Here is a 22,152-nt window from a genome sequence, read left to right on the forward strand (position 1 = left end):
ATGTTAAAGTTTCTGTGCAGGGTATACCTCAGTTTCGTTTTATAGGCTTTTATGGGCAACTAAATAGAAGCCGGCATCATGAATCGTGGAGGTTATTGGAAACATTAAGATCGAGATCAACTTTGCCTTTAGTGGTTGCAGGGGATTTCAACGAGCTCTTATATATGTCTGAGAAACGTGGAGTTTATATATCATCATCCTTCTTAGCTTATTCGAAATTTTGGAACAACAGTAGATAAATCTGAATTGATGGACTTAGGTTATGTGGGGGGTCAAAATGTTGGCTCAAGGGTCGATTTGTAATCTCGGATTTTGATGATTAATACAAAAACGAATAAATTTAAAATTATGTTACTTGTGCTAATTTTATTCTTATGCAGAATTTCTTTGGAAAGAAAATCATACAAGGCAAATCCTACTTTGAGTGTGAAGATTTCGAAGACCTAGTAGCTAGGTATTTAGGAAACTTTGTAGGATAGAGAGAAAATCCATATATGAGCACAAAAATCCTTTTCTATCTCAAAAATATTTTCTCGGAAAATTAGTTTTCTTCAAAATAATTTATTTTCGAAAATATTCCTTCAAATCGAAAAGATTTATTTTCCTAAAACTAAAGAGATTTCTTCTCTAATGTTTTTGGTAATAAAATCATTCACCTTTTCGAAAATATATTTTGCAAGATCTAAAGTGTTTTAAAGTTATTCTCTTACCTTAAAAATGAAGGAAAATCTCTTTCGGTTTTGGTAAGTGCATCTTTCCGCAAATAGTTTCTCTCCAAAATAAATGCTGTCGAAAATCTTTTCTAAAGGAAAGTGAAAATCGGGTTTTATTCTCTTACCAAAAAGAGATAAAATAATTTTTGGTAACAAAGATTTTCAGATCTTCTAAATAAGGAAAGAAGATATTCTGATCTCTTTCCAAAAGGTGACAGCTCCTTTGTTTCCTATATAAAGGAACATTCACGCCTTAAACATTTGGTGAAGTAAGAGTATTTGTTTTAACAGCACTCTCTCTCATTGAACGAATCCTTTTCTCTCAAAACCTACTCTACCCCCATTTTCTTTTCATCTCTATTCTTAACGTTTTCAATATTTGAAGTGAAAAGAATTTTTACAATTACTTTTGAAAAACAATTATGTGTTCTAATCGATCTTCTAATCTGATAAAATTGTTTTTCCTGTGCTTATATAGGCGTTTCTTTCTGTCTATTTAGAATTTGTATTCTATAGTAGACAGGCTCGTTATTTGTTAAACTTTTGTGTGTAATAGCTTAGGTTAGAAGCTATTGAGATAGAGGTTATCAAGCGACCTTCTCCATGTGTGGGATAGTAATGTCTTGAATCGAGTTTTCTGCACTCTACCAAAAACAGAAAGGGTTGAGTTTAACTAGAACCTTTGGAAAATCTAGTGGGACAAAAGGGTAGATCTAGGTTTTTGATCTATTGCCTTGTACTGTTGGTTTGTCTCTTACCCTTTAAAAGAGATAACTTAGTGGAGGATCTCAAGATGCGTCTTGAGGAGTGGATGTAGGCGAGTTAGTGCCGAACCACTATAACTCTCGGTGTTGATCTCTTTATTTCTGAAGTTTGGTTGATACTATCTCTTTTACACTCTTGTTTAATTTTTAGAAACGCTGAAATTGTTAATAATTCAGATGTTCTAAAACAGCAATAAGTCTCATCTATTCTAAATGTTAGAACTCTGGCATTCTAATAAAGTGAATATACAATGTTCTAACTGTTGTTCTATTCGCAATATAATTCACTGTTTGGGTTTCTATTTTATTTTCTAGACTTTATGAGGATGTTCTAATCCTGATAACTCTCCATCATAAAGTTACTTTAATATTTGATTAAGGCTCTGTGAAGAAGTTCTGAATTTTAATAACTATCTTTCACATAGCGTTATATGGTTTTGCAAACTTTATGAGGAAGTTCTAAGTTCAATAACTTTCCTTCATAAAGAAGCTCTGATATTATACAAGTCAGTGTGAAGCTATTCTAATCAATAGCTGCACTTTGCACATACTTTCTATATCTAAAATTAGAACATTGTGAGGAGATTCTAATCCATATTCTACTCTCACAAAGTTCTGTGTGTTTTCCGCTGCACTTAGAATTCTAATTCATGTTTAGAATTTACAAAATTTATTTCAGTATTTAGAAAACCCAATTCACCCCCCCTCTTGGGTTGTGCCATATATATTTGGGACCCACACAAAATACTTGAGAAAGAGGGTGTAATACAACTAGGTGTGTGTGTGAAAGGTTGGATAAGGCACTTGTCTCCACTGACTGGAATTTATTATTTTCGAAAGCACATGTGTACCATCTTGAGGCAACAATGAGTGAGCATATCCCTATATTCCTGAACTTAGGGATTAATATTATTTGGTATGTTAGGAAGGCTTTCAGGTTTGAGAATTCATGGCTAGAGGAAGTTAACGTGGAAGAGGTGGTATGCTCTGGGTGGAGTGAAGGCATTGGTCGACCTCTTCAAGATTAGATCGAGCATTGAGGTCGTCATCTTTCTCAATGTTGTGAGGCTCAGCGTGCCAAATTTAAGTTGAAGATTAGGGAGGCTCATTCTCAGATGGCTCGTTATAGAGCAAAAACGAATGCTGTTTCTATCCAGTTCAGCAGATGCTTATGCTCTTCTATTAAAGCAATAGGAGATTTATCGGAGACAGAGAGCAAAGCAGTATTGGTTGCAAGAAGGGAATTGTAATACCAAATATTTCCACTCTATGGCCTCTGTTAGAAGGAAAAAGAATATTATTGTGCAGCTGAAAGGGGCAGATGGATCTTGGCTTTCATGGAATAATGGTTTAGCGGATCACATTGTTGATTATTTTGTTGCGCTTTTCACATTTGAAAAGGGTGATATGGAGACTATTCTTGAGTGTGTATGCAGCTAAAAATAATAGAGGAGCAAAATGAGATGCTTGCTAGACCATTTTTCATTTGAGAAGATTTAGGCGGCAATGAAAGAGATGCATCCAGATAAAGCGGCAGGGCTATATGGCATGAACCTGGGATTTTATCAAGCTTTTTGGCATATTATTGGCAACGATGTGAGTAGTGCTTGCCTTGCTTTTTTGAATCATAATATGAATTTTCCAAGAAAAATGATATTAATATTATCTTAATCTCGAAGAAGGTAATCCGGAATTAGTTTCTGATTTGCACCCAATCACTTTATGCAACGTGGTTAACAAGACTGTTAGTAAAGCATTAGCGAATCGATGAAGTATTGCTTATCTAATGTGATTTCAGATTGTCAAAGTGCATTTGTTCCTAGTCGGGCAATTACAGATAATGTAATGATTGCATATAAACTCATGCACCATCTTAAAAGGAAAACGCAGGGTCGTGTTGGGGAGCTTGCACTAAAAACGAACATGAACAAAGCCTATGACCGTGTTGAATGGCTTTTCCTGTAGAATATGTTGATAAAGCTTGGTTTTTGTATGGATTGAATTACTAAGGTGATGCGTATGGTGACTATGGTGCGCTATCATATTCTTCATGATGGAAAACACTGTGGCCCTATTATTCCATCCCACGGTTTAAGACAGGGCGATCCCATCTCGCCTTATTTATTTCTAATTTGTGCTGAGGCTTTGTCTTCTTTGCTTGTCAAGTTTGAAAGTGCAGGGCAATTTCATGGTTGTAAGGTGCAGCGGGCGATGCCTTTAGTATCGCATTTGGTCTTTGCAAACAATACTTTCTATTTCTTCAAGGCGACCCTAGCAGATGCATATGTAATAAAGCATTGTCTTAACCTTTATCAGCAAGCCTCGGGACAACTTGTGAATTTTGCAAAGTCTGACTAATATTTTAGTGCTAATACAACAGCAGATGTTCGTTCGAATATTTGTGGGCCTCTAGGTGTAAGTCAGGTGGTGAACAATTCAAAATATCTTGATTTACCTTCAATTGTTGGTCAGAATAGAAATGAAGTATTCTTGTATGTGATTGAGAAGGTTTCTAAGAGACTAGAGGACTGGAAAAGGACGTTGCTTTCTTGGGCAGAAAAAGAAATTTTGTTTAAGTCAATAGTGCAAGCGGTTCCAAATTATTTAATGAATGTATTATTGTTGCCCATTAACATATGTGATCCTATCAAGAAGGCCATGAATTGTATCTGGTGGAAAAATGGAAGTGGTGGAGGTTCGGGTCTTTACTGGTTCTCATGGAACAGACTTTGCCGCATTATGGAGGTTGGTGGTATTGGCTTCAAAGCTCTTAGAGATTTCAATATCGCTTTGTTAGCAAAACAGGCTTGGCGATTATTGGCAAATCCAGATTCTATGGTTTCTCGCCTATTTAAGGCGCGATATTATCAAGACTCTTTTATTCTTAATGCTGAAATTGGTCGGAATCCAAGCTACATCGGCGTAGCATTCATGCGAGTCTATTTCTTCTTCGTCGAGGTTGTTATAGGAGCATCGAGAATGGGAGATGAATGCTGGTTTTTAATATGCCACGTTTACCAGATATGAGCTATCCTTATATTCAATGTGAGAACCAATCTGGAATGGAGGATATGGTGGTTAATGATTTAATGGTTGTGAATCAGTGTGCTCGGGATGATAAATGTTTATCGATGCATTTTAACTAAGATGAAGTGAAGCTGATTAAGCAAATCTCATTGACATCGCTGAGCACAGATGAAGTGTGGAGCTAGTGGGAATCTCGCGGCATTTATACTGTTAAAAGTGGGTATCGCCTTCTCTCTCAAGCGCAGCAGGTTCAGTTGAATTTTACAACAGAGATGTGGCGTATTATATGGAAGTCTGATGTCCCTGGTAAAATTAAAAATTTTATTTGGCGTTTATTATCTAATTGCTTGCCGGTGCTATCTAATCTAAAACAGAGGAGGGTGGAGGTGACTATGAATTGTCCGATTTGTGGAATAGGTGAAGAAATTGAGATGCATATGCTGTGAAACTGCCCTATTGCTCGACAAGTGTGGGAGTTGGCTGTTACTGGTTAGTGGGAGGGTGCTTTTTCATTGTAGGAATGGATGGTGTCGATGGTCAATAGATGCTCTAAGGACCAGTTAAACTTTGTCTTTTTTATTGCCTGGGAGATTTGGTTTAACAAAAATAAGCATGTGTGGAGTAATTGTGGAGTAGCTGCTGGAATTATCCTTCATCGGGCCACTGTTTCTGAACAAGAAGCCGAACAACAGCTAGTACAAAAGGTCTGGGTGGTTGGTAGCAGAATAGAGTCTAAGTGGACCTGTCTGTAGATGGTAGATTGAAATTGAATATTGACGTAGCATGGGATTTACAGTCCAAGAAATCTAGAGTTGGTTTCATCCTTCGTGATGCCAGAGGTTTGTGTCTTGGGGGTAAGTGCTTATTGATGGATTGTGCTGTTAGTGCATCTATGGCAGAGGTGATGGGAGTTAAGGAAGCACTAAGTTGGTTAAAAAGTGAAAAGAGGAATTACTAATGTTGATATTGAATGTGATTGTTTAGTTGTGATTAAATCAATCTGATGCGGAGCAACTTGCACTTCAATATTTGGAAGACTTGGATCGATGCGAACTAAGGAAAAAGATGCACGGCCATGCCAGTCCTAGCACGCCCGTGCCAGACTCTGGAAGTCCAGGATGTGAGACACGCCCAAGACCAAGAATCTCAAATACGCCCGTGCCACAGATAGCCTGACCGTGCTAGCCCCTGCAAGTCCTAGCACGCCCGTGCCATGACAAGCACGGCCGTGCCGACGGGTCCAGTTATGATTCGAGTTCTAGCACACCCGTGTCATGCCAAGCTCGCTCTGTGCTAGCCTCTGAGAGTTTCAGCACGCCCTTGCCAAGTTTAGCATGCCCGTGCCACTGCCCTTACTAGGGTTTTGTCTAGTTACGTTTTCTTTGTGTTATTTAGGTTTTTAATGTTTAAGCCTAAACCTATAAATATGTTATTTTGTATTAGGAACTCATTCATTATCTTTGATCATTATTCAAATCAATAAACTTCTTTGAGAATCTATTTCTCTATCTTATTTTGTCTGATCATACGTTATTGATCAAAACTCCTGACGGAGTATAATAATTTTTCCCATTCATGTAACCATTCTGCGTAAGTTGGTACCAGAGCTGAAAGGCAAAATATCTTCATGGCCGACAATCATGAAGCACGACTCACAGCCATAGAGGCGAAATTCGATGAGTTAACCGAACAGATTAGACAGTTGACTCGTAATTCAACAAGGCAACCTACAACCTGCAGCTGCAACAGCAGGGCCGAATCAGCAACAACCAGACTTTGCAAGACGCCAAAATCGTTATGATGGAGGTCGAGATTACCAAGGCAATGGTGACAACTTTCATGAAGGATACAAGATAAGGGTCGATCTTCAACCTTTCTCAGGATCGTTAGATATTGAAAGCACTCTTGATTGGCTAGCGGAGGTTGAACGATTTTTTGAGGTCATGAATATTGAGGATGAACGCAAGGTTTCTATTGTAGCCTATAAACTAAAAGGAGGTACAGCAGCATGGTGGCATTCTGTTCAAAACGAACACCATTGTCGAAGGATTGAACCTATGCATGATTGGATTTTAATGAAACAGATGATTGAGCAACGTTTCCTTCCTAGTGATCACTCTCAAATTCTGTACAACAGGTACCATGATTGTTTTCAAGGAAACCAAAAAGTTGATGAGTATACGGAAGAGTTTTTAAGACTACAGGCTCGTTATGACAATTGTGAAGTCGAATCCCAACAAGTAGCTCATTATGAGAGGGGATTGAACCATGATATTATTTGTATGATGGGTGTAGCTGCGATTTTCACATTGATAGATGCAATTGAGATGGCCAAACATGTGGAGGATTGAATTAATTGGTAGTCTAGACAACCGTCTAGTCGTACCCAGAATTTCAGGCAATCCTACCCATCCGAAAATCAACAGTTTAACAGAAATTCCAATGGACAGAATTCAAGAGCAGCAACCCCTGTCAATAATTGGAATTCAAATAGCCCTGAACCGAAGAAAAGAAAGACTCCCGGGATAAGGCTTCTATAGTAGATAGAAACAATAAACCTAATCCGTACCAGAAACCAACTGGAGACTATTGTTACCGATGTAGAAAGCAAGGGCATACCTCTAATGTATGTCCAGAGCGTAGGGGGGCCACTGACGGGCGTCTGTAAATTGATGTAGTCGATGAGATGACTGAGCTTGAAGAAGTGGAAGACGAAGAAGATGGGTCCTTGGCAGGTTTAGAAGACAGTGAAGTTACATATGTGATTCAAAAAATTTTGTACTCTTTAAAATAAGAAAGTGACACTCAACGGAGAAAAATCTTCCAAGCTAAATGTAGAATGGGTGAAGTAGTGTGTCGCCTTATCATTGACAGTTGCAGTTGTGAGAACTTGATAGTTAAGAAGCTGGTTGAAAAGCTCAGTTTACCAACCGAACCACATCTTTCACCATACAAGGTAGGGTGGATTAAAGAGGGTCAAACAATTGAAGTAAACCGGGTTTGCAAAGTTCCCATCTCAATGGGAAAATCATACTCAGACTGTGTCAGTTGTGATGTTGTGGATATGGATGCCTACAGAGTACTATTGGGACGTCCATGGTAGTTTGACGTGAATGCATTATACAAGGGAAGAGAGAATTCATACTTGTTTACTTAGAAGAACAAGTAAATCATTGTCTTACCTTCTGGATCTTCATCCAAAGCTTCTAAAGTGGAGGGACAATCCATAGTAGCTGTTTCTTCCAACGTGCATGAATTATCTGGTGCAATTGAGAAGTCTGGAGGTGCATTGGCATTGTTGATCAAACCAGAGGCAGACCTTAATGAAGGGGCGCTAATACCTCCACCAATCAAAGAGTTGCTTGACAAATTTCATGTTGTATCAGAAGAACCTTCGACACTCCCACCTTTACGTGACATGCAACATCAAATCGATTTCATCCCTGGATCGAAGATACCAAACTTGCTCGCACTATAAGATGAACCTAAAGGAAAGTCAGATCCTTCAGAAACAGGCAGAATAATTATTGAAGAAGGGCCATATCCAGGAGAGTATTAGTTCTTGTGGGGTTTCTGCTTTATTAGTACCAAAAAAGGATGGGACTTGGAGGATGTGTGTTGATAGTTAAGCAGTAAACAAGATCATGATGTAGTATCGATTCCTTATTCCTCGTCTGGAGGATATGTTGGACCAGCTGTTGGGATCTATAGTGTTCTCCAAAATAGATCTCTGCAGCGGGTATCATCAAATCAAAATCAAGGAGGGAGATGGATGAAAGACTGCATTCAAGACCAAGGAGGGGTTATATGAGTGGTTGGTTATGCCATTTGGGTTGACTAATGCACCAAGCACATTCAGGCGACTTATGACTCAGGTTTTGCATCCTTTCTTGCACAAGTTTGTAGTTGTTTATTTTGATGATATTTTGATTTTCAGTCGCAACAAGGAAGAACACATTCAACACCTTTGAGGGGTGTTAGAGGCTTTACAGAAAATGAATTATATATCAATCTCAAGAAGTCCAACTTTATGACAGAGCGGATTCTATTTCTTGGGTATGTTGTTAGCTCGGAAGGAATTCATATTGATGACAGAAAAATTGAGGCCATTCGAAATTGGCCCATTCCCAAGAACATCACTGAAATTCGCAGCTTTCATGGTCTTGCCACTTTCGATAGGCGGTTTATCAGGAACTTTAGTAGCATTGTAGCTCCCATCACAGATTGTTTGAAGAAGGAGAGAGTTCGACAATTTGTATGGACTGAAGCTGCAAATAAGAGCTTCGAAGAAATCAAAGATAAGCTTACTTTCGCCCTTATTCTTGCTTTACCTGACTTTGATACACTATTTGAAGTAGATTGTGATGCTTGTGGGGTTGGAATTGGTGGTTTTTTTGTCTCAATCTAGAAATCCTATTGCATTTTTTAGTGAGAAGTTGAATGAAACTAGGCAAAAATGGTCTACTTATAAACAAGAGTTGTATGCAGTTTTTCAAGCTTTCAAGACTTGGGAACATTATTTGTTAGGGCGTGAGTTCATTGTTTACACTGATCATCAGGCTCTAACTCATTTTCAAACTCGAAAGAAAGTGAGTAAGATGCATGCTTGTTGGGCAACTTATTTTGGTGCTTTCCATTATGTCATCAAGCACAAGTCAGGAACATGCAACACAGTAGCAGATGCCTGGAGCAGGAGAGCAACCCTATTGATCACAATCAAGCAAGAGATTGTTGGGTTCGACTTTCTTAAAGATCTATACGCCTTGGATGAAGATTTTACGGACACCTGGGCAAAGATTGATGCTAAACAGCCTACCGACGGTTTCTTGATTCATGATGGGTACTTATTCAAAGAAAATAGGTTATGCATCCCTCGGTCTTCCCTTTGAAAAAAATTAATCAGAGAAGTCCATGGTGGAGGGTTGAGCGGACACTTGGGGCGAGATTCTATTGGCCACAACTGAATAAGGAAGCAGGAAAGCTAGTACAAAGGTGTTCCGTTTGCTAGACACAAAAGGGCCATTCTCAAAACACCGGTCTTTACACTCCTTTGGCTGTACCAGAACAACCTTGGGAGGACTTATCCATGGATTTTATGTTGGGTTTACCTCGAACTCAATGCGGAACTGACTCTATCTTTGTTGTTGTAGACAGATTCTCCAAGATGGCACAATTTATTCCTTGCAAGCAAACTAATGATTCATCACACAGCGAAGTTATTTTTCTAGGAGATTGTGCATTTGCATGGCATTCCCAAAACAATTACATCTGACCCAGACACGAAGTTTCTAGCTCAATTTTGAACAACTTTGTGGAAGAGGTTCAATACTCAACTTCATTACAGCAGCACCGCTCATCCCCAAACTGATGGACAAACTGAAGTAGTGAACCGAACTCTTGGCAATCTTCTAAGGTGCATTTGTAGCGAGAAGAAGAACATGTGGGATTTTGCTCTTGCCCAAACAGAGTTTGCTTACAACAGTGCCATGCGTAGCTCCACCAAGATGTCCCCATTTGCAGTTGTCTATTGGAAGGTACCCGCACAAACTCTTAATCTCCTTTCCCTTCCAGCAGGTGTAGAAAAGAGCATTGCAGTTAATAACTTGGCTTCTAAGCACGTGGAAGTATTCAAGTAAGTGCAACAATTCATCACTACTGCCAATGCAAAATATAAAGCTGTAGCTGATAAACACCGGCGACATAAATCTTTTATAAAGGGTGATTGAGTCAAGGTGTATCTTCGCAAGGAATGTGGCTGAGGACAGAGGAAGCTTGATTCCAATAAATCATGAATCATTTTAGGACAGTATTAAAGATCTCATCGAAAACTTACAGCAGCTTGCCAAACAAAGGCTAATAGAAAAAAGAGTACAGGGATTACTGGCATAAAATCTACGAGTGGATTCAAAAAGGCATAGGCCTCGGGCAATTTTGTGAAGAAAAAATTGCTTGAATAAAGGGCAAAATTAAGACAGATGCAAATTAAACTAAAAATATTAAGCATAACAAAAAGATTGGCCCATTTCAAATACTTAAGAAGATTAATGATAATGCCTATGTACATGACTTGCCCGAAGACATGAAGATTTCTAGGACTTTCAATGTTGCTGATTTATTTCCGTTCTATCTCGATGATGATCACTCGAGGTCAAATTCTTTTGACGCGGGGGGGATTGATGCGAAGCAACTTGAACTTCAATATTTGGAAGACTTGGATCGATGCAAAACAAGGAAAAAGACGCATGGCCGTGCCACTCTTAGCACGCCCGTGCCAGACTCTGGAAGCCCAGGACGCGAGACATGCCCAAGACCAAGAATCTTAGAAACGCCCATGCCACAGATAGTCTGACCATGCTAGCTTCTGGAAGTCCTAGCATGCCCATGCCATGACAAGCATGCCCGTGCCGACGGGTCCAGTTACGATTCGAGTTTCGACACGCCTGTGTCATGCCAAGCCCGCCCTGTGCTAGCCTCTGAGAGTTCCAGCACGCCCATGCCAAGTCCAGCACGCCCGTGCCACCGCCCTTACTAGGGTTTTGTCTAGTTACGTTTTCTTTGTGTTATTTTTAGGTTTTTAATGTTTAAGCCTAAACCTATAAATATGTTATTTTGTATTAGGAACTCATTCATTATCTTTGATCATTATTCATATCAATAAACTTCTTTGAGAATCTATTTCTCTATTTTATTTCGTCCGATCATACGTTATTGATCAAAACTTCTGACATAGTATAATAGTTATTCCCATTCACGTAACTGTTCTGCGTCACAATCCATCAACCTTCTCATGATAATTCTTATTTTGATGTTTTAGTTAAGGATTGTAGAGTTATTCTTGATGAGCTTAGATCCTGTTCTATTTCTTTTGTTAAAAAATCAGTGAATCAGTGTGTTCATTCTTTAGCACTGACAGCTGTTTTTATGTCTGATTTTTTGGAGTGGGGTCCTGTCATTTCAAATCATATTCATGATGTTTTGGCTTTTGAAGCTAATAATATATAGTAACATTGTGCTTTTCAAAAAAACAAAAAAAAAGTAAGTGAGGAAGTATCATGTGATGACACACGTACATGACAACAATAGTATCCCATATAATTAAAGTGGACAACATCAAGTTGTTGAAAATACCTAACCCCATCAAAGTATGACACGAATAGAGTAAGTAATGCAACTTTTAATATATATTAGTCATGTACCCAATGCACGGATTGTATATTTTTCTGTTTTTTTTTAATTAAATTAAACATAATTTTCGAGATAATTATTGCAGTTTATATTGTGTTGCTTTAATTTGAATAATTTGCCTAGTTATTTTTGCTTAAATGATGAAAGATAAAATTATAATTTTTTTTTTGAATTCTCAAGTAATGAACTGAAATATTAATTAGCACAATTAATTATTATAATTTAACTAATATATTTAGTTAATTATTTATTTTTTCGCTTTGAAATTTTCATATATTCATATCAAATGAGGTGTAAGAATATTTGATTTTAATGAAATAAGTTTTAGTGAATTGAAATAATATTCAATTCTATTTGTTAATCTAAATTATATTATTTAATTAATTTTCATTAACTATGAATCTATTATAACTCCATTAGTTTTTTTAGAATAAAAACTTTTTAATACAAAACTTAATATTTAAATATATACGAGGAATTCCTAAAAAAAAAGGCTTCGTCGGGTATTTGACGAAGATCTTCCTAGTTAATTGTAATATCCCGAATTTTTATTTTCAAAACTTTAGAATTTTTATTAAATCAAAAATCCGAATTTTTTTTATAGTATGGGTCGTGAAGACCGAGCATTTCTAACTTGAGCCCAAATTTGAATTGAGCCCAAGCCCAAAAACAGAACGTTCAGAAATTTCGATGAAATAAAATGGAACTCTACGATATAAACTAATTATCCTAAATTAATTTATTGTTATCATTATTTGTTGTACTATTAGAAAGTTAATTGAAGAGATGTTTTATGACCCAACTAAATAATTAAATAAATTAAACCGGACCTAAAAATTAATTAACTGTGTCGAAACCACACGAATAATTGAAAAACCGAGCGAAAAAAAAAAAAAAAAAAAAAAAAAAAAACCAAACGAAACGAGATCAAATCACTGAATCGGACCGAATCGGTTCGAATCGAACCGGACCGGCCCATTTCCTTTCTTTTCTTTTTTTCTTTCTTTTTCTTTTCTTTTCTTCCTTCTTCTTCTCCAGTAGCGTGACCTCCTCCTCCTCCTCCTCCTCCTCCCTCTTCTTTGATCTCCTTCCTCCGGCCACCGAATTTGGCAAATGAATACTCTAAAAACATCTACTCAACGCGAGGAAGAAGATTATAGCGTAGATTTGAACTGAAATTGTGACTATTTCGAAGGGGAAGAGCTTGAAGTTTCGGACACCTTTTTCCGGCGATTCACGCCGTTTCAGGCAAGCCTAGGACACAAGGTGAGTACCAAATGACTCCTCTCTTCTTCCTCTTTAATTTGATGGCCTCCTCGTCGACTGAAATAGCCGGAATCGGAAAACCCAAAATGGGTATCACCGAACCTTTCCGATCAATTTTCGGCCAAATAGTTCGTACCCACCTTGATTTGAATACATATTAATGATCCTCTCATCGAAACGAATAAAATGATATATTGTTTGTTAATTTTGGTGAAGATTTGAATTTCCGGCCACCGTGCACGGTGGCGACGGCGGTGGTCCGGCGACTGGCCGGCGACACTCCGGTGAGGCACCAAAAGGCAGAATCTTCCTCTTCTCATGTAGGTTGTGGATCCGTCGTCTGATTTTCAATCGGTACACTCTAAAGCTTAATTCGCAATTTTTGAATAAATCCCGAATTAATTAATTAATGAACTTAATTAAGTATTTAAGTAAATTGAATTAAATATTGTTAAATATATTTTATGAATATTAAGTATAACTATAAGGTTGGTACAAAAAAATATATATATATATTCCTAGCTAATAATAAATTTTAGGTATTAACAAATAAATAGTTATAGAACAATTAATTATAATGGATTATGTGAATTAAGTGACCGAATAAATGACGGATATGGCGGACGAGATTAGTGGATATGAATTTGCCCGATGGATGGGCTGCGTGTGTGGATTTGTGAAAATATGAAAAATTTGGATAGTCCAGTTTATAGAGAAAATGTTGCCGAATTTTTAATAAAACACTTAATGAAGAATTAAATTAGTTATATTCTTAAGAAGTAGTGACGACAAAAATTTGAAGTATTAAGAAATATTATACAATATTAGAATTATCATTATATAATATTTCTCACCGAATAATTAGAGATTTTATCTAAAGGTTATAAATTAGAATAGTTATTTATATAAATGAGAGAACCTAAATATATATGCGTATATAACAAGTGAATTAAATGACCGGTAGCCAAAATAAATAAACGAATGTGAAATATAAGTTTTTGAATTAAAATTCTTATTTAGAATTTTCTTATTTATTTTAAAGGTTTATAAAATACAAAATGCGAGGACAAAAGCTGGAAGCATGTGGCTAAAAAGGCAGTCCTTTTAAAGGACAATAAAGAACTGTGAGTAGTGTTAGATAACTAGTATCATCCGCCTGCATTCATGCATTCACGGCTAAATGCTATCATGCATTAATTTGTTGAATTGCCATATTGTGCTGCACTAATTGTTGATATTAAATAAATTATGTGATTACTTGTGCTGTGTATATACTGTGCCTTGTTTGTGTGGAATTGGGATGAAGTGGGCCACCATGGGTTTGTGAGGACGGTCTATGTGATATGGATCCTGAATATGATATGATATGAAATGTGACCGTCGGCCGGGAAAATGGGAGATCGGCGCCCCCGTGTGCACCTGATGATATGGATTATATAGAACCACAGGATGGCCTCTTGTTGTTGCGCACCTGATAATCTAGATTTGATTGTAGCCCGCAGGGTGGCCTCCTGTTGTGAGCACTTGATGATCTAGATTGGATGGAGACCACCGAGTTGCCTCCTGTTGGTATGGAAAAGAAAAGAGAGAAAATGGAAAAACAATGAGAGGACTGGTCAGTGAGGATAAGACCAGTTGGCCGTATGGGGGATCGGCTCCCTGGTGCACATGTATGAGAGGGCGAGCCATGTGTGAGGACGGCTCGTTGGGGTTTCAGGTGGTGCCACTGACTAATTTCCACGTGATGTGATTATATGAAGGTGATGATACTTGTGATTGCTGTTGTATTGCCATTTGTGTGACAAACTGCATGATCATATAATTAAACGGTAACTAGATAAAAATATTTAGCATCTGTGTGATTGTGTGGGGTGAGAGGGTTATCTAACCCTACTCATTGAGTTTGGCGCTCACCCCTGCCTACTATTTTTTTTCCAGGTAATAAAAAGAAAGAAAAGCCTTGTGGAGTTGAGACACTTATTGTAGAAGACTGTTAATGATAGAAATAACGATGTAAATACAAAGGTAGAGTTCCGCAATTGTATTCCAGTTGGGTTGTAATTAAATAATGAAAGTCCATTTTAAATATATGAACTGTATTTTGAATGCATATGCATAATAAGTTAATGGGCCCGAATCCATAAATATTTGTAGAATGTCGAATTGGAATAAGTTAGGCTTACTACGGGCTTCGGGGGCCTTAAGCCCACCCAGGTCCTAGTGCCGGTCCGGCCCACGAAAATGGGTCGTGACAAAGTTGGTATCAGAGCGTAAGTTGGGACTTAGGAATCAATTGCGGAACATAGGAATTTAAATAGAGAACTCCTCTGTTGGGATCGGCCGTAACTAACAAAGGAGCTGTAGTCTGGATTGAATTCCATTTTAGTGCCGATGGACGCATCGTGCACGAGGATGGAAGGAAATCTGTATCAAACTTAGGATGAGAACTAAAGGTACATAAATAATAGGAAATTAAAATAGGTCTGGGTAACTGACATTTATAAACGAAATATTTTGAGTTTGCTAAATCCCCTCTATAAAATTTTGAAGTAGAGGATCAGTTGGAAATTGGTGTAATGGCCTGATCACCCAGTACACCTTGATCCAACAAGAGACACTGCTTCGAAAATTATTTAAAATGGTTTAGAAAAAATTTGGAGTTTTAAAGACAATAAGAAAGTGAGTTTATTTGAACTATGATTTGAGAAAAATGTTTTATTCTTTGCTTGTTGGAAATTGTTTTTATTGTGAAGTTGCAATTAATTGTTTGATTTTATTATTTTGTCGGCATGTCAAAAATTTATTTGATTTTAGAATTTAAATTACTTATAATGATCGCATGTTTGATTAATTTTTATCATATTGTCTATCCCGAGGACTAAATTAGGCTTGCAAAAGTTAATATTGATAAAATAATAATAAATGGTATAGAATATGAATTAGAATGAACATTTCAATGAAGATAGAAATTAAATTCTAGAACTGTTACTGTTAGGGAATAAAAAGTGAAAATTGTAATTTACATTACATGAAGGGTAAAAAAAAAAGAGGATCTAAGACAAATAAATTAAACTCTCAATTATTCAAGGCTAAACTCAAGGATGTAAAAAGAGAAAATTTGTAAATTATTTAAGTATAACATTAAGGAGAATAGAGACTTATTGGCATAATTAAAAAGAGTTAGACGTGAAAACAATAAGTTGTGTCTAAATACAATAAAAGGTATTTGATTGGTCAAATCTCGATATACAAAATTTAAATGGAGTAATTAAAGCAAAATAAAAGACAAAGGTAAATCAATTATGTGATTACATGTTAAAAACTTTCTTTGGAGAAATTAGTGTGAAGGGTAAAATTTGAGTGTTTTAATATAGAATTAAAAAGTGGTTAGTAAATAATTGGGCAAAAGTTTGAATTTAAAAATTTGATTAATATGGGAAATATTGACTAATGGTTAAAAAAAAAAAATAAAAATAAAAATAAATAAAAAAATAAAAAAATAAAAAAATAAATTACAAACCATGAAATAATTATGAATCTATTGTAATAAAATGAGCAATTAGATTGAATCGATAATGGACTTATGGAACTAATGTGGAACTAAGGGCTAGTTGGTATAAAAATAATAATAAATGAGGTGAAAATTCAGTTTGTAATAAATTTATTAGATATTATATAATTAAGCTCCTAGCATATGTAGGATACTTAATGGGCTAGACTAAGTTCATGAATCTTTTATAATAAAAGGAATGTAGAAGATGATGAGTAACTTTAAATCACAAATGGGGAATTAATGGGGAAAGAATGCTGTAGGAAAACTTAATAATTAACGGAATTTGATATATCTTGACAGAGAGTTGTGCAGAAAAGACTAATATTATTTATTAATCTAAGTTAAGTATAAGAAAACTTACATAAAAATCTGCTTTAAAGAATTCAGTACAGAATTAGATCGAGGTGCTAAATAAGATAAAAATAAAATAAAAGTTAATAAAATTTGGAAGAGGATAAAGGTCTAAGATAACTCATAATGATGAAATTAGAATAAGAAATCCAAGAAACAATGACCTTACGACGGAATTAAATTTTGTGTAGAATAACGGTTTCACGCCATAGATTCATGTACCCACCATTAAATTCTTTTACGGATAAGACTTAAATGAGGTTGGGTACACTAAGAAGATATGGAGGATAAAAGGAAGATTAGAATGAATAAAAAAAAAAAAAATCTAAAGAACTTGTATAAAATTAGGGGATGCTAAATAGTAGTAAAGTCAATGATGATAATATGGTCAATTAATCCACGATGAAATACTAGAATAAATAATTAGAAACAAATTGAGGAAGGAGTAAAATTCGATGTAAGAAATATGCAAAAAAAAAAAAAAAAAAGAAAAATGAATGATGCTAAAATAAATAACTAAATGAATAAAGATAAAATAATAATAATAATAATAATAATAATAATAATAATAATAATAAGATAAATATAAATATAAATATAACTAATAAATCACTAATGAAAATAACTTTTGGAAAAAATTTAAGGTGTGGACCAGTCTATTAGGGAGATTAAAAATAGCGAAAGGAATAGTAATGATGAAGATTAGAATATGCTTGGTTTAAGAGGATCAATTAGGGATGAAATATGTAACAATAGACTGAAATTAGATGATTAAGGATTGTCCTTGTGGAGATAGACAATTTATTTTTATTAAATACCAAAAAGTTTTAGAAATACAATGAGTATTGATTTTCAAACTTCATGAAAATATTTTTATACCACGATTGAGATTGGTTTTGAAATGAATAAAAGTGGATACAAGAATTTCAAAGTTTTGTGTGAGTGACATGCCGATATTTTTTTTAAAAGTGGGAAAGGAAAATTATTTTGAAAGTTTTTAAATAGCCAGTTACCCATAAAATGGTCAAGCTAGTCGGTCGTTGTTAACTCATTAGTAGAATTTTGGATTAAATGATGAATCTAACAAATCAAATGGATGGAATATAATGTGTATTGAGAATATTAATAAAGGAAGTTAGAAATAACTTGTTAGACTAAATAAGAAAAGTTGAGATAGATAAATTGATATTATATTTTAAAACTTGGATGGAAAAAATTAAACAATTAACTTATGTAATATGAAGATGAATTAGGGCCTTATTACTATTTCATAATTAAGGCAGAAATTGAAATTCTATATAGAAACGAATAAATTATTTAGTTGACGCGTAATTTAATAAAGGAAGTAGAATGATTAATGCTTATTTATTCGATGTAATATTTGACTGGTAAGGCAACATTAAGTCGAGATGTAAGAAATTTCATTGAAGACTTTATATGTTGATAGGTATGAGGTAAAAGGTAAATAGTAGGGGCAAGTAATAAAAGGTATTGGATGAAATATTGTTAATGAGATAAATGATGATTAATAATAGATGGAATAATTAAAAAGTACGCTTCGATATTCTTAGGATGAATTAGTAAGCAACATACGTGAAATAGACAATTGAAAAGCAAAAGATGTACTAGGGAAGTCAACTTCTAATGATATATGTTAAGATAAGGAATGAGATTAGACGTAGGGACTACGATTAAATAGAAAGTGTGGAGGTTCCTATAGAGTAAGATAACTAATAGTGCAGGAATGTCCATAGTAAATGAGCTATTTAAATAATTGCGCTAGTGTACGATAAAAGTATTTTAACAAGAATAGAACTTGTATAAAAGAACTGAGAGTGAGCTCGAATAACCCTGTAGACAATGAAAATTTCAAGAAAATTTTTCTTAAAATCTTGGATTAAAGTAACAGTTTTTCGACTTTGATTAAGCAAAGATTTCGTCATAATATATGTTAAATAAATAAATCAAATTAAATTTCAAATTGTTTTACTTTTTGCAAATTATGTATTTGGTTTTCATAAAGAAATGTGTAATAAAATTTAATTTGGGAAAAATATAAGTATTAAGCATTTTGTTGTAAAGCTCGGTTAATTGTAAGATTTTTATTTAAAGAAAGATTTTCTAGCAACTGTCCGATGATAGTTTAGAGGCTAAAGTAACAAAGCTTCCTATAAGTATCAGCTAGGTGGTATTGTATAGCTTGAACGAAATTTTGGTTTAAATATGATTGGTGGTAGAAATACAAGCAGAATACCTCATTCACTTCGTTTCCTCGATTTATATTTTTGCTCGCGAGCTGTCTCCTTGGTATTGGAAGCAATTTCATATAACTTTAAAATTTCCATGCATCCATTCTTATTCTTTCCCACTAGATTCAATTCGAGGACGAATTGTCTTAAGGGGGGGAGATTGTAATATCCCGAATTTTTATTTTCAAAACTTTAGAATTTTTATTAAATCAAAAATCCGAATTTTTTTTATAGTATGGGTCGTGAAGACCGAGCATTTCTAACTTGAGCCCAAATTTGAATTGAGCCCAAGCCCAAAAACAGAACGTTCAGAAATTTCGATGAAATAAAATGGAACTCTACGATATAAACTAATTATCCTAAATTAATTTATTGTTATCATTATTTGTTGTACTATTAGAAAGTTAATTGAAGAGATGTTTTATGACCCAACTAAATAATTAAATAAATTAAACCGGACCTAAAAATTAATTAACTGTGTCGAAACCACACGAATAATTGAAAAACCGAGCGAAAAAAAAAAAAAAAAAAAAAAAAAAAAAACCAAACGAAACGAGATCAAATCACTGAATCGGACCGAATCGGTTCGAATCGAACCGGACCGGCCCATTTCCTTTCTTTTCTTTTTTTCTTTCTTTTTCTTTTCTTTTCTTCCTTCTTCTTCTCCAGTAGCGTGACCTCCTCCTCCTCCTCCTCCTCCTCCCTCTTCTTTGATCTCCTTCCTCCGGCCACCGAATTTGGCAAATGAATACTCTAAAAACATCTACTCAACGCGAGGAAGAAGATTATAGCGTAGATTTGAACTGAAATTGTGACTATTTCGAAGGGGAAGAGCTTGAAGTTTCGGACACCTTTTTCCGGCGATTCACGCCGTTTCAGGCAAGCCTAGGACACAAGGTGAGTACCAAATGACTCCTCTCTTCTTCCTCTTTAATTTGATGGCCTCCTCGTCGACTGAAATAGCCGGAATCGGAAAACCCAAAATGGGTATCACCGAACCTTTCCGATCAATTTTCGGCCAAATAGTTCGTACCCACCTTGATTTGAATACATATTAATGATCCTCTCATCGAAACGAATAAAATGATATATTGTTTGTTAATTTTGGTGAAGATTTGAATTTCCGGCCACCGTGCACGGTGGCGACGGCGGTGGTCCGGCGACTGGCCGGCGACACTCCGGTGAGGCACCAAAAGGCAGAATCTTCCTCTTCTCATGTAGGTTGTGGATCCGTCGTCTGATTTTCAATCGGTACACTCTAAAGCTTAATTCGCAATTTTTGAATAAATCCCGAATTAATTAATTAATGAACTTAATTAAGTATTTAAGTAAATTGAATTAAATATTGTTAAATATATTTTATGAATATTAAGTATAACTATAAGGTTGGTACAAAAAAATATATATATATATTCCTAGCTAATAATAAATTTTAGGTATTAACAAATAAATAGTTATAGAACAATTAATTATAATGGATTATGTGAATTAAGTGACCGAATAAATGACGGATATGGCGGACGAGATTAGTGGATATGAATTTGCCCGATGGATGGGCTGCGTGTGTGGATTTGTGAAAATATGAAAAATTTGGATAGTCCAGTTTATAGAGAAAATGTTGCCGAATTTTTAATAAAACACTTAATGAAGAATTAAATTAGTTATATTCTTAAGAAGTAGTGACGACAAAAATTTGAAGTATTAAGAAATATTATACAATATTAGAATTATCATTATATAATATTTCTCACCGAATAATTAGAGATTTTATCTAAAGGTTATAAATTAGAATAGTTATTTATATAAATGAGAGAACCTAAATATATATGCGTATATAACAAGTGAATTAAATGACCGGTAGCCAAAATAAATAAACGAATGTGAAATATAAGTTTTTGAATTAAAATTCTTATTTAGAATTTTCTTATTTATTTTAAAGGTTTATAAAATACAAAATGCGAGGACAAAAGCTGGAAGCATGTGGCTAAAAAGGCAGTCCTTTTAAAGGACAATAAAGAACTGTGAGTAGTGTTAGATAACTAGTATCATCCGCCTGCATTCATGCATTCACGGCTAAATGCTATCATGCATTAATTTGTTGAATTGCCATATTGTGCTGCACTAATTGTTGATATTAAATAAATTATGTGATTACTTGTGCTGTGTATATACTGTGCCTTGTTTGTGTGGAATTGGGATGAAGTGGGCCACCATGGGTTTGTGAGGACGGTCTATGTGATATGGATCCTGAATATGATATGATATGAAATGTGACCGTCGGCCGGGAAAATGGGAGATCGGCGCCCCCGTGTGCACCTGATGATATGGATTATATAGAACCACAGGATGGCCTCTTGTTGTTGCGCACCTGATAATCTAGATTTGATTGTAGCCCGCAGGGTGGCCTCCTGTTGTGAGCACTTGATGATCTAGATTGGATGGAGACCACCGAGTTGCCTCCTGTTGGTATGGAAAAGAAAAGAGAGAAAATGGAAAAACAATGAGAGGACTGGTCAGTGAGGATAAGACCAGTTGGCCGTATGGGGGATCGGCTCCCTGGTGCACATGTATGAGAGGGCGAGCCATGTGTGAGGACGGCTCGTTGGGGTTTCAGGTGGTGCCACTGACTAATTTCCACGTGATGTGATTATATGAAGGTGATGATACTTGTGATTGCTGTTGTATTGCCATTTGTGTGACAAACTGCATGATCATATAATTAAACGGTAACTAGATAAAAATATTTAGCATCTGTGTGATTGTGTGGGGTGAGAGGGTTATCTAACCCTACTCATTGAGTTTGGCGCTCACCCCTGCCTACTATTTTTTTTCCAGGTAATAAAAAGAAAGAAAAGCCTTGTGGAGTTGAGACACTTATTGTAGAAGACTGTTAATGATAGAAATAACGATGTAAATACAAAGGTAGAGTTCCGCAATTGTATTCCAGTTGGGTTGTAATTAAATAATGAAAGTCCATTTTAAATATATGAACTGTATTTTGAATGCATATGCATAATAAGTTAATGGGCCCGAATCCATAAATA

The 22,152-nt window shown here is 35.5% G+C and overlaps 1 protein-coding gene and 1 long non-coding RNA gene across 2 annotated transcripts; both read left to right on the forward strand.

Annotated features, from left to right (window-relative positions):
• The first annotated feature begins 7,343 nt into the window (after nucleotides 1–7,343).
• LOC149492816 (uncharacterized) lies at nucleotides 7,344–10,140 on the forward strand. The gene is made up of 5 exons (XM_089715958.1): nucleotides 7,344–7,596; nucleotides 7,708–7,883; nucleotides 8,442–8,889; nucleotides 9,032–9,344; nucleotides 9,849–10,140. Exons 1-5 carry the CDS (start codon nucleotides 7,344–7,346, stop codon nucleotides 10,138–10,140), a joined length of 1,482 nt encoding a protein of 493 aa, XP_089572084.1.
• A 2,093-nt stretch (nucleotides 10,141–12,233) lies between these two features.
• LOC149492817 (uncharacterized) lies at nucleotides 12,234–22,115 on the forward strand. Its single transcript, XR_016318773.1, has 7 exons — nucleotides 12,234–12,955; nucleotides 13,172–13,309; nucleotides 13,998–14,079; nucleotides 14,894–20,005; nucleotides 20,222–20,359; nucleotides 21,048–21,129; nucleotides 21,944–22,115. It is a non-coding gene; the product is annotated as an uncharacterized LOC149492817 (long non-coding RNA).
• Nucleotides 22,116–22,152: the final 37 nt, after the last annotated feature.

The sequence above is a fragment of the Jatropha curcas genome, chromosome 11 (genome assembly GCF_041381405.1).
Source record: "Jatropha curcas cultivar XTBG-Jc1 chromosome 11, XTBG_Jcur_1.0, whole genome shotgun sequence".
NCBI lineage: Eukaryota > Viridiplantae > Streptophyta > Magnoliopsida > Malpighiales > Euphorbiaceae > Jatropha > Jatropha curcas.

Bases quoted from the DNA above. Each gene is read 5' to 3' on its own strand.
- LOC149492816 (XM_089715958.1), top strand. From the start codon at position 7,344: ATGGGTGAAGTAGTGTGTCGCCTTATCATTGACAGTTGCAGTTGTGAG. The intron at 7,884-8,441 runs GTATCAGAAGAA...TTTGATTTTCAG, and splicing joins TGCTTGACAAATTTCATGTT to TCGCAACAAGGAAGAACACA. The intron at 9,345-9,848 runs GTACTTATTCAA...ACTTCATTACAG, and splicing joins GGTTTCTTGATTCATGATGG to CAGCACCGCTCATCCCCAAA.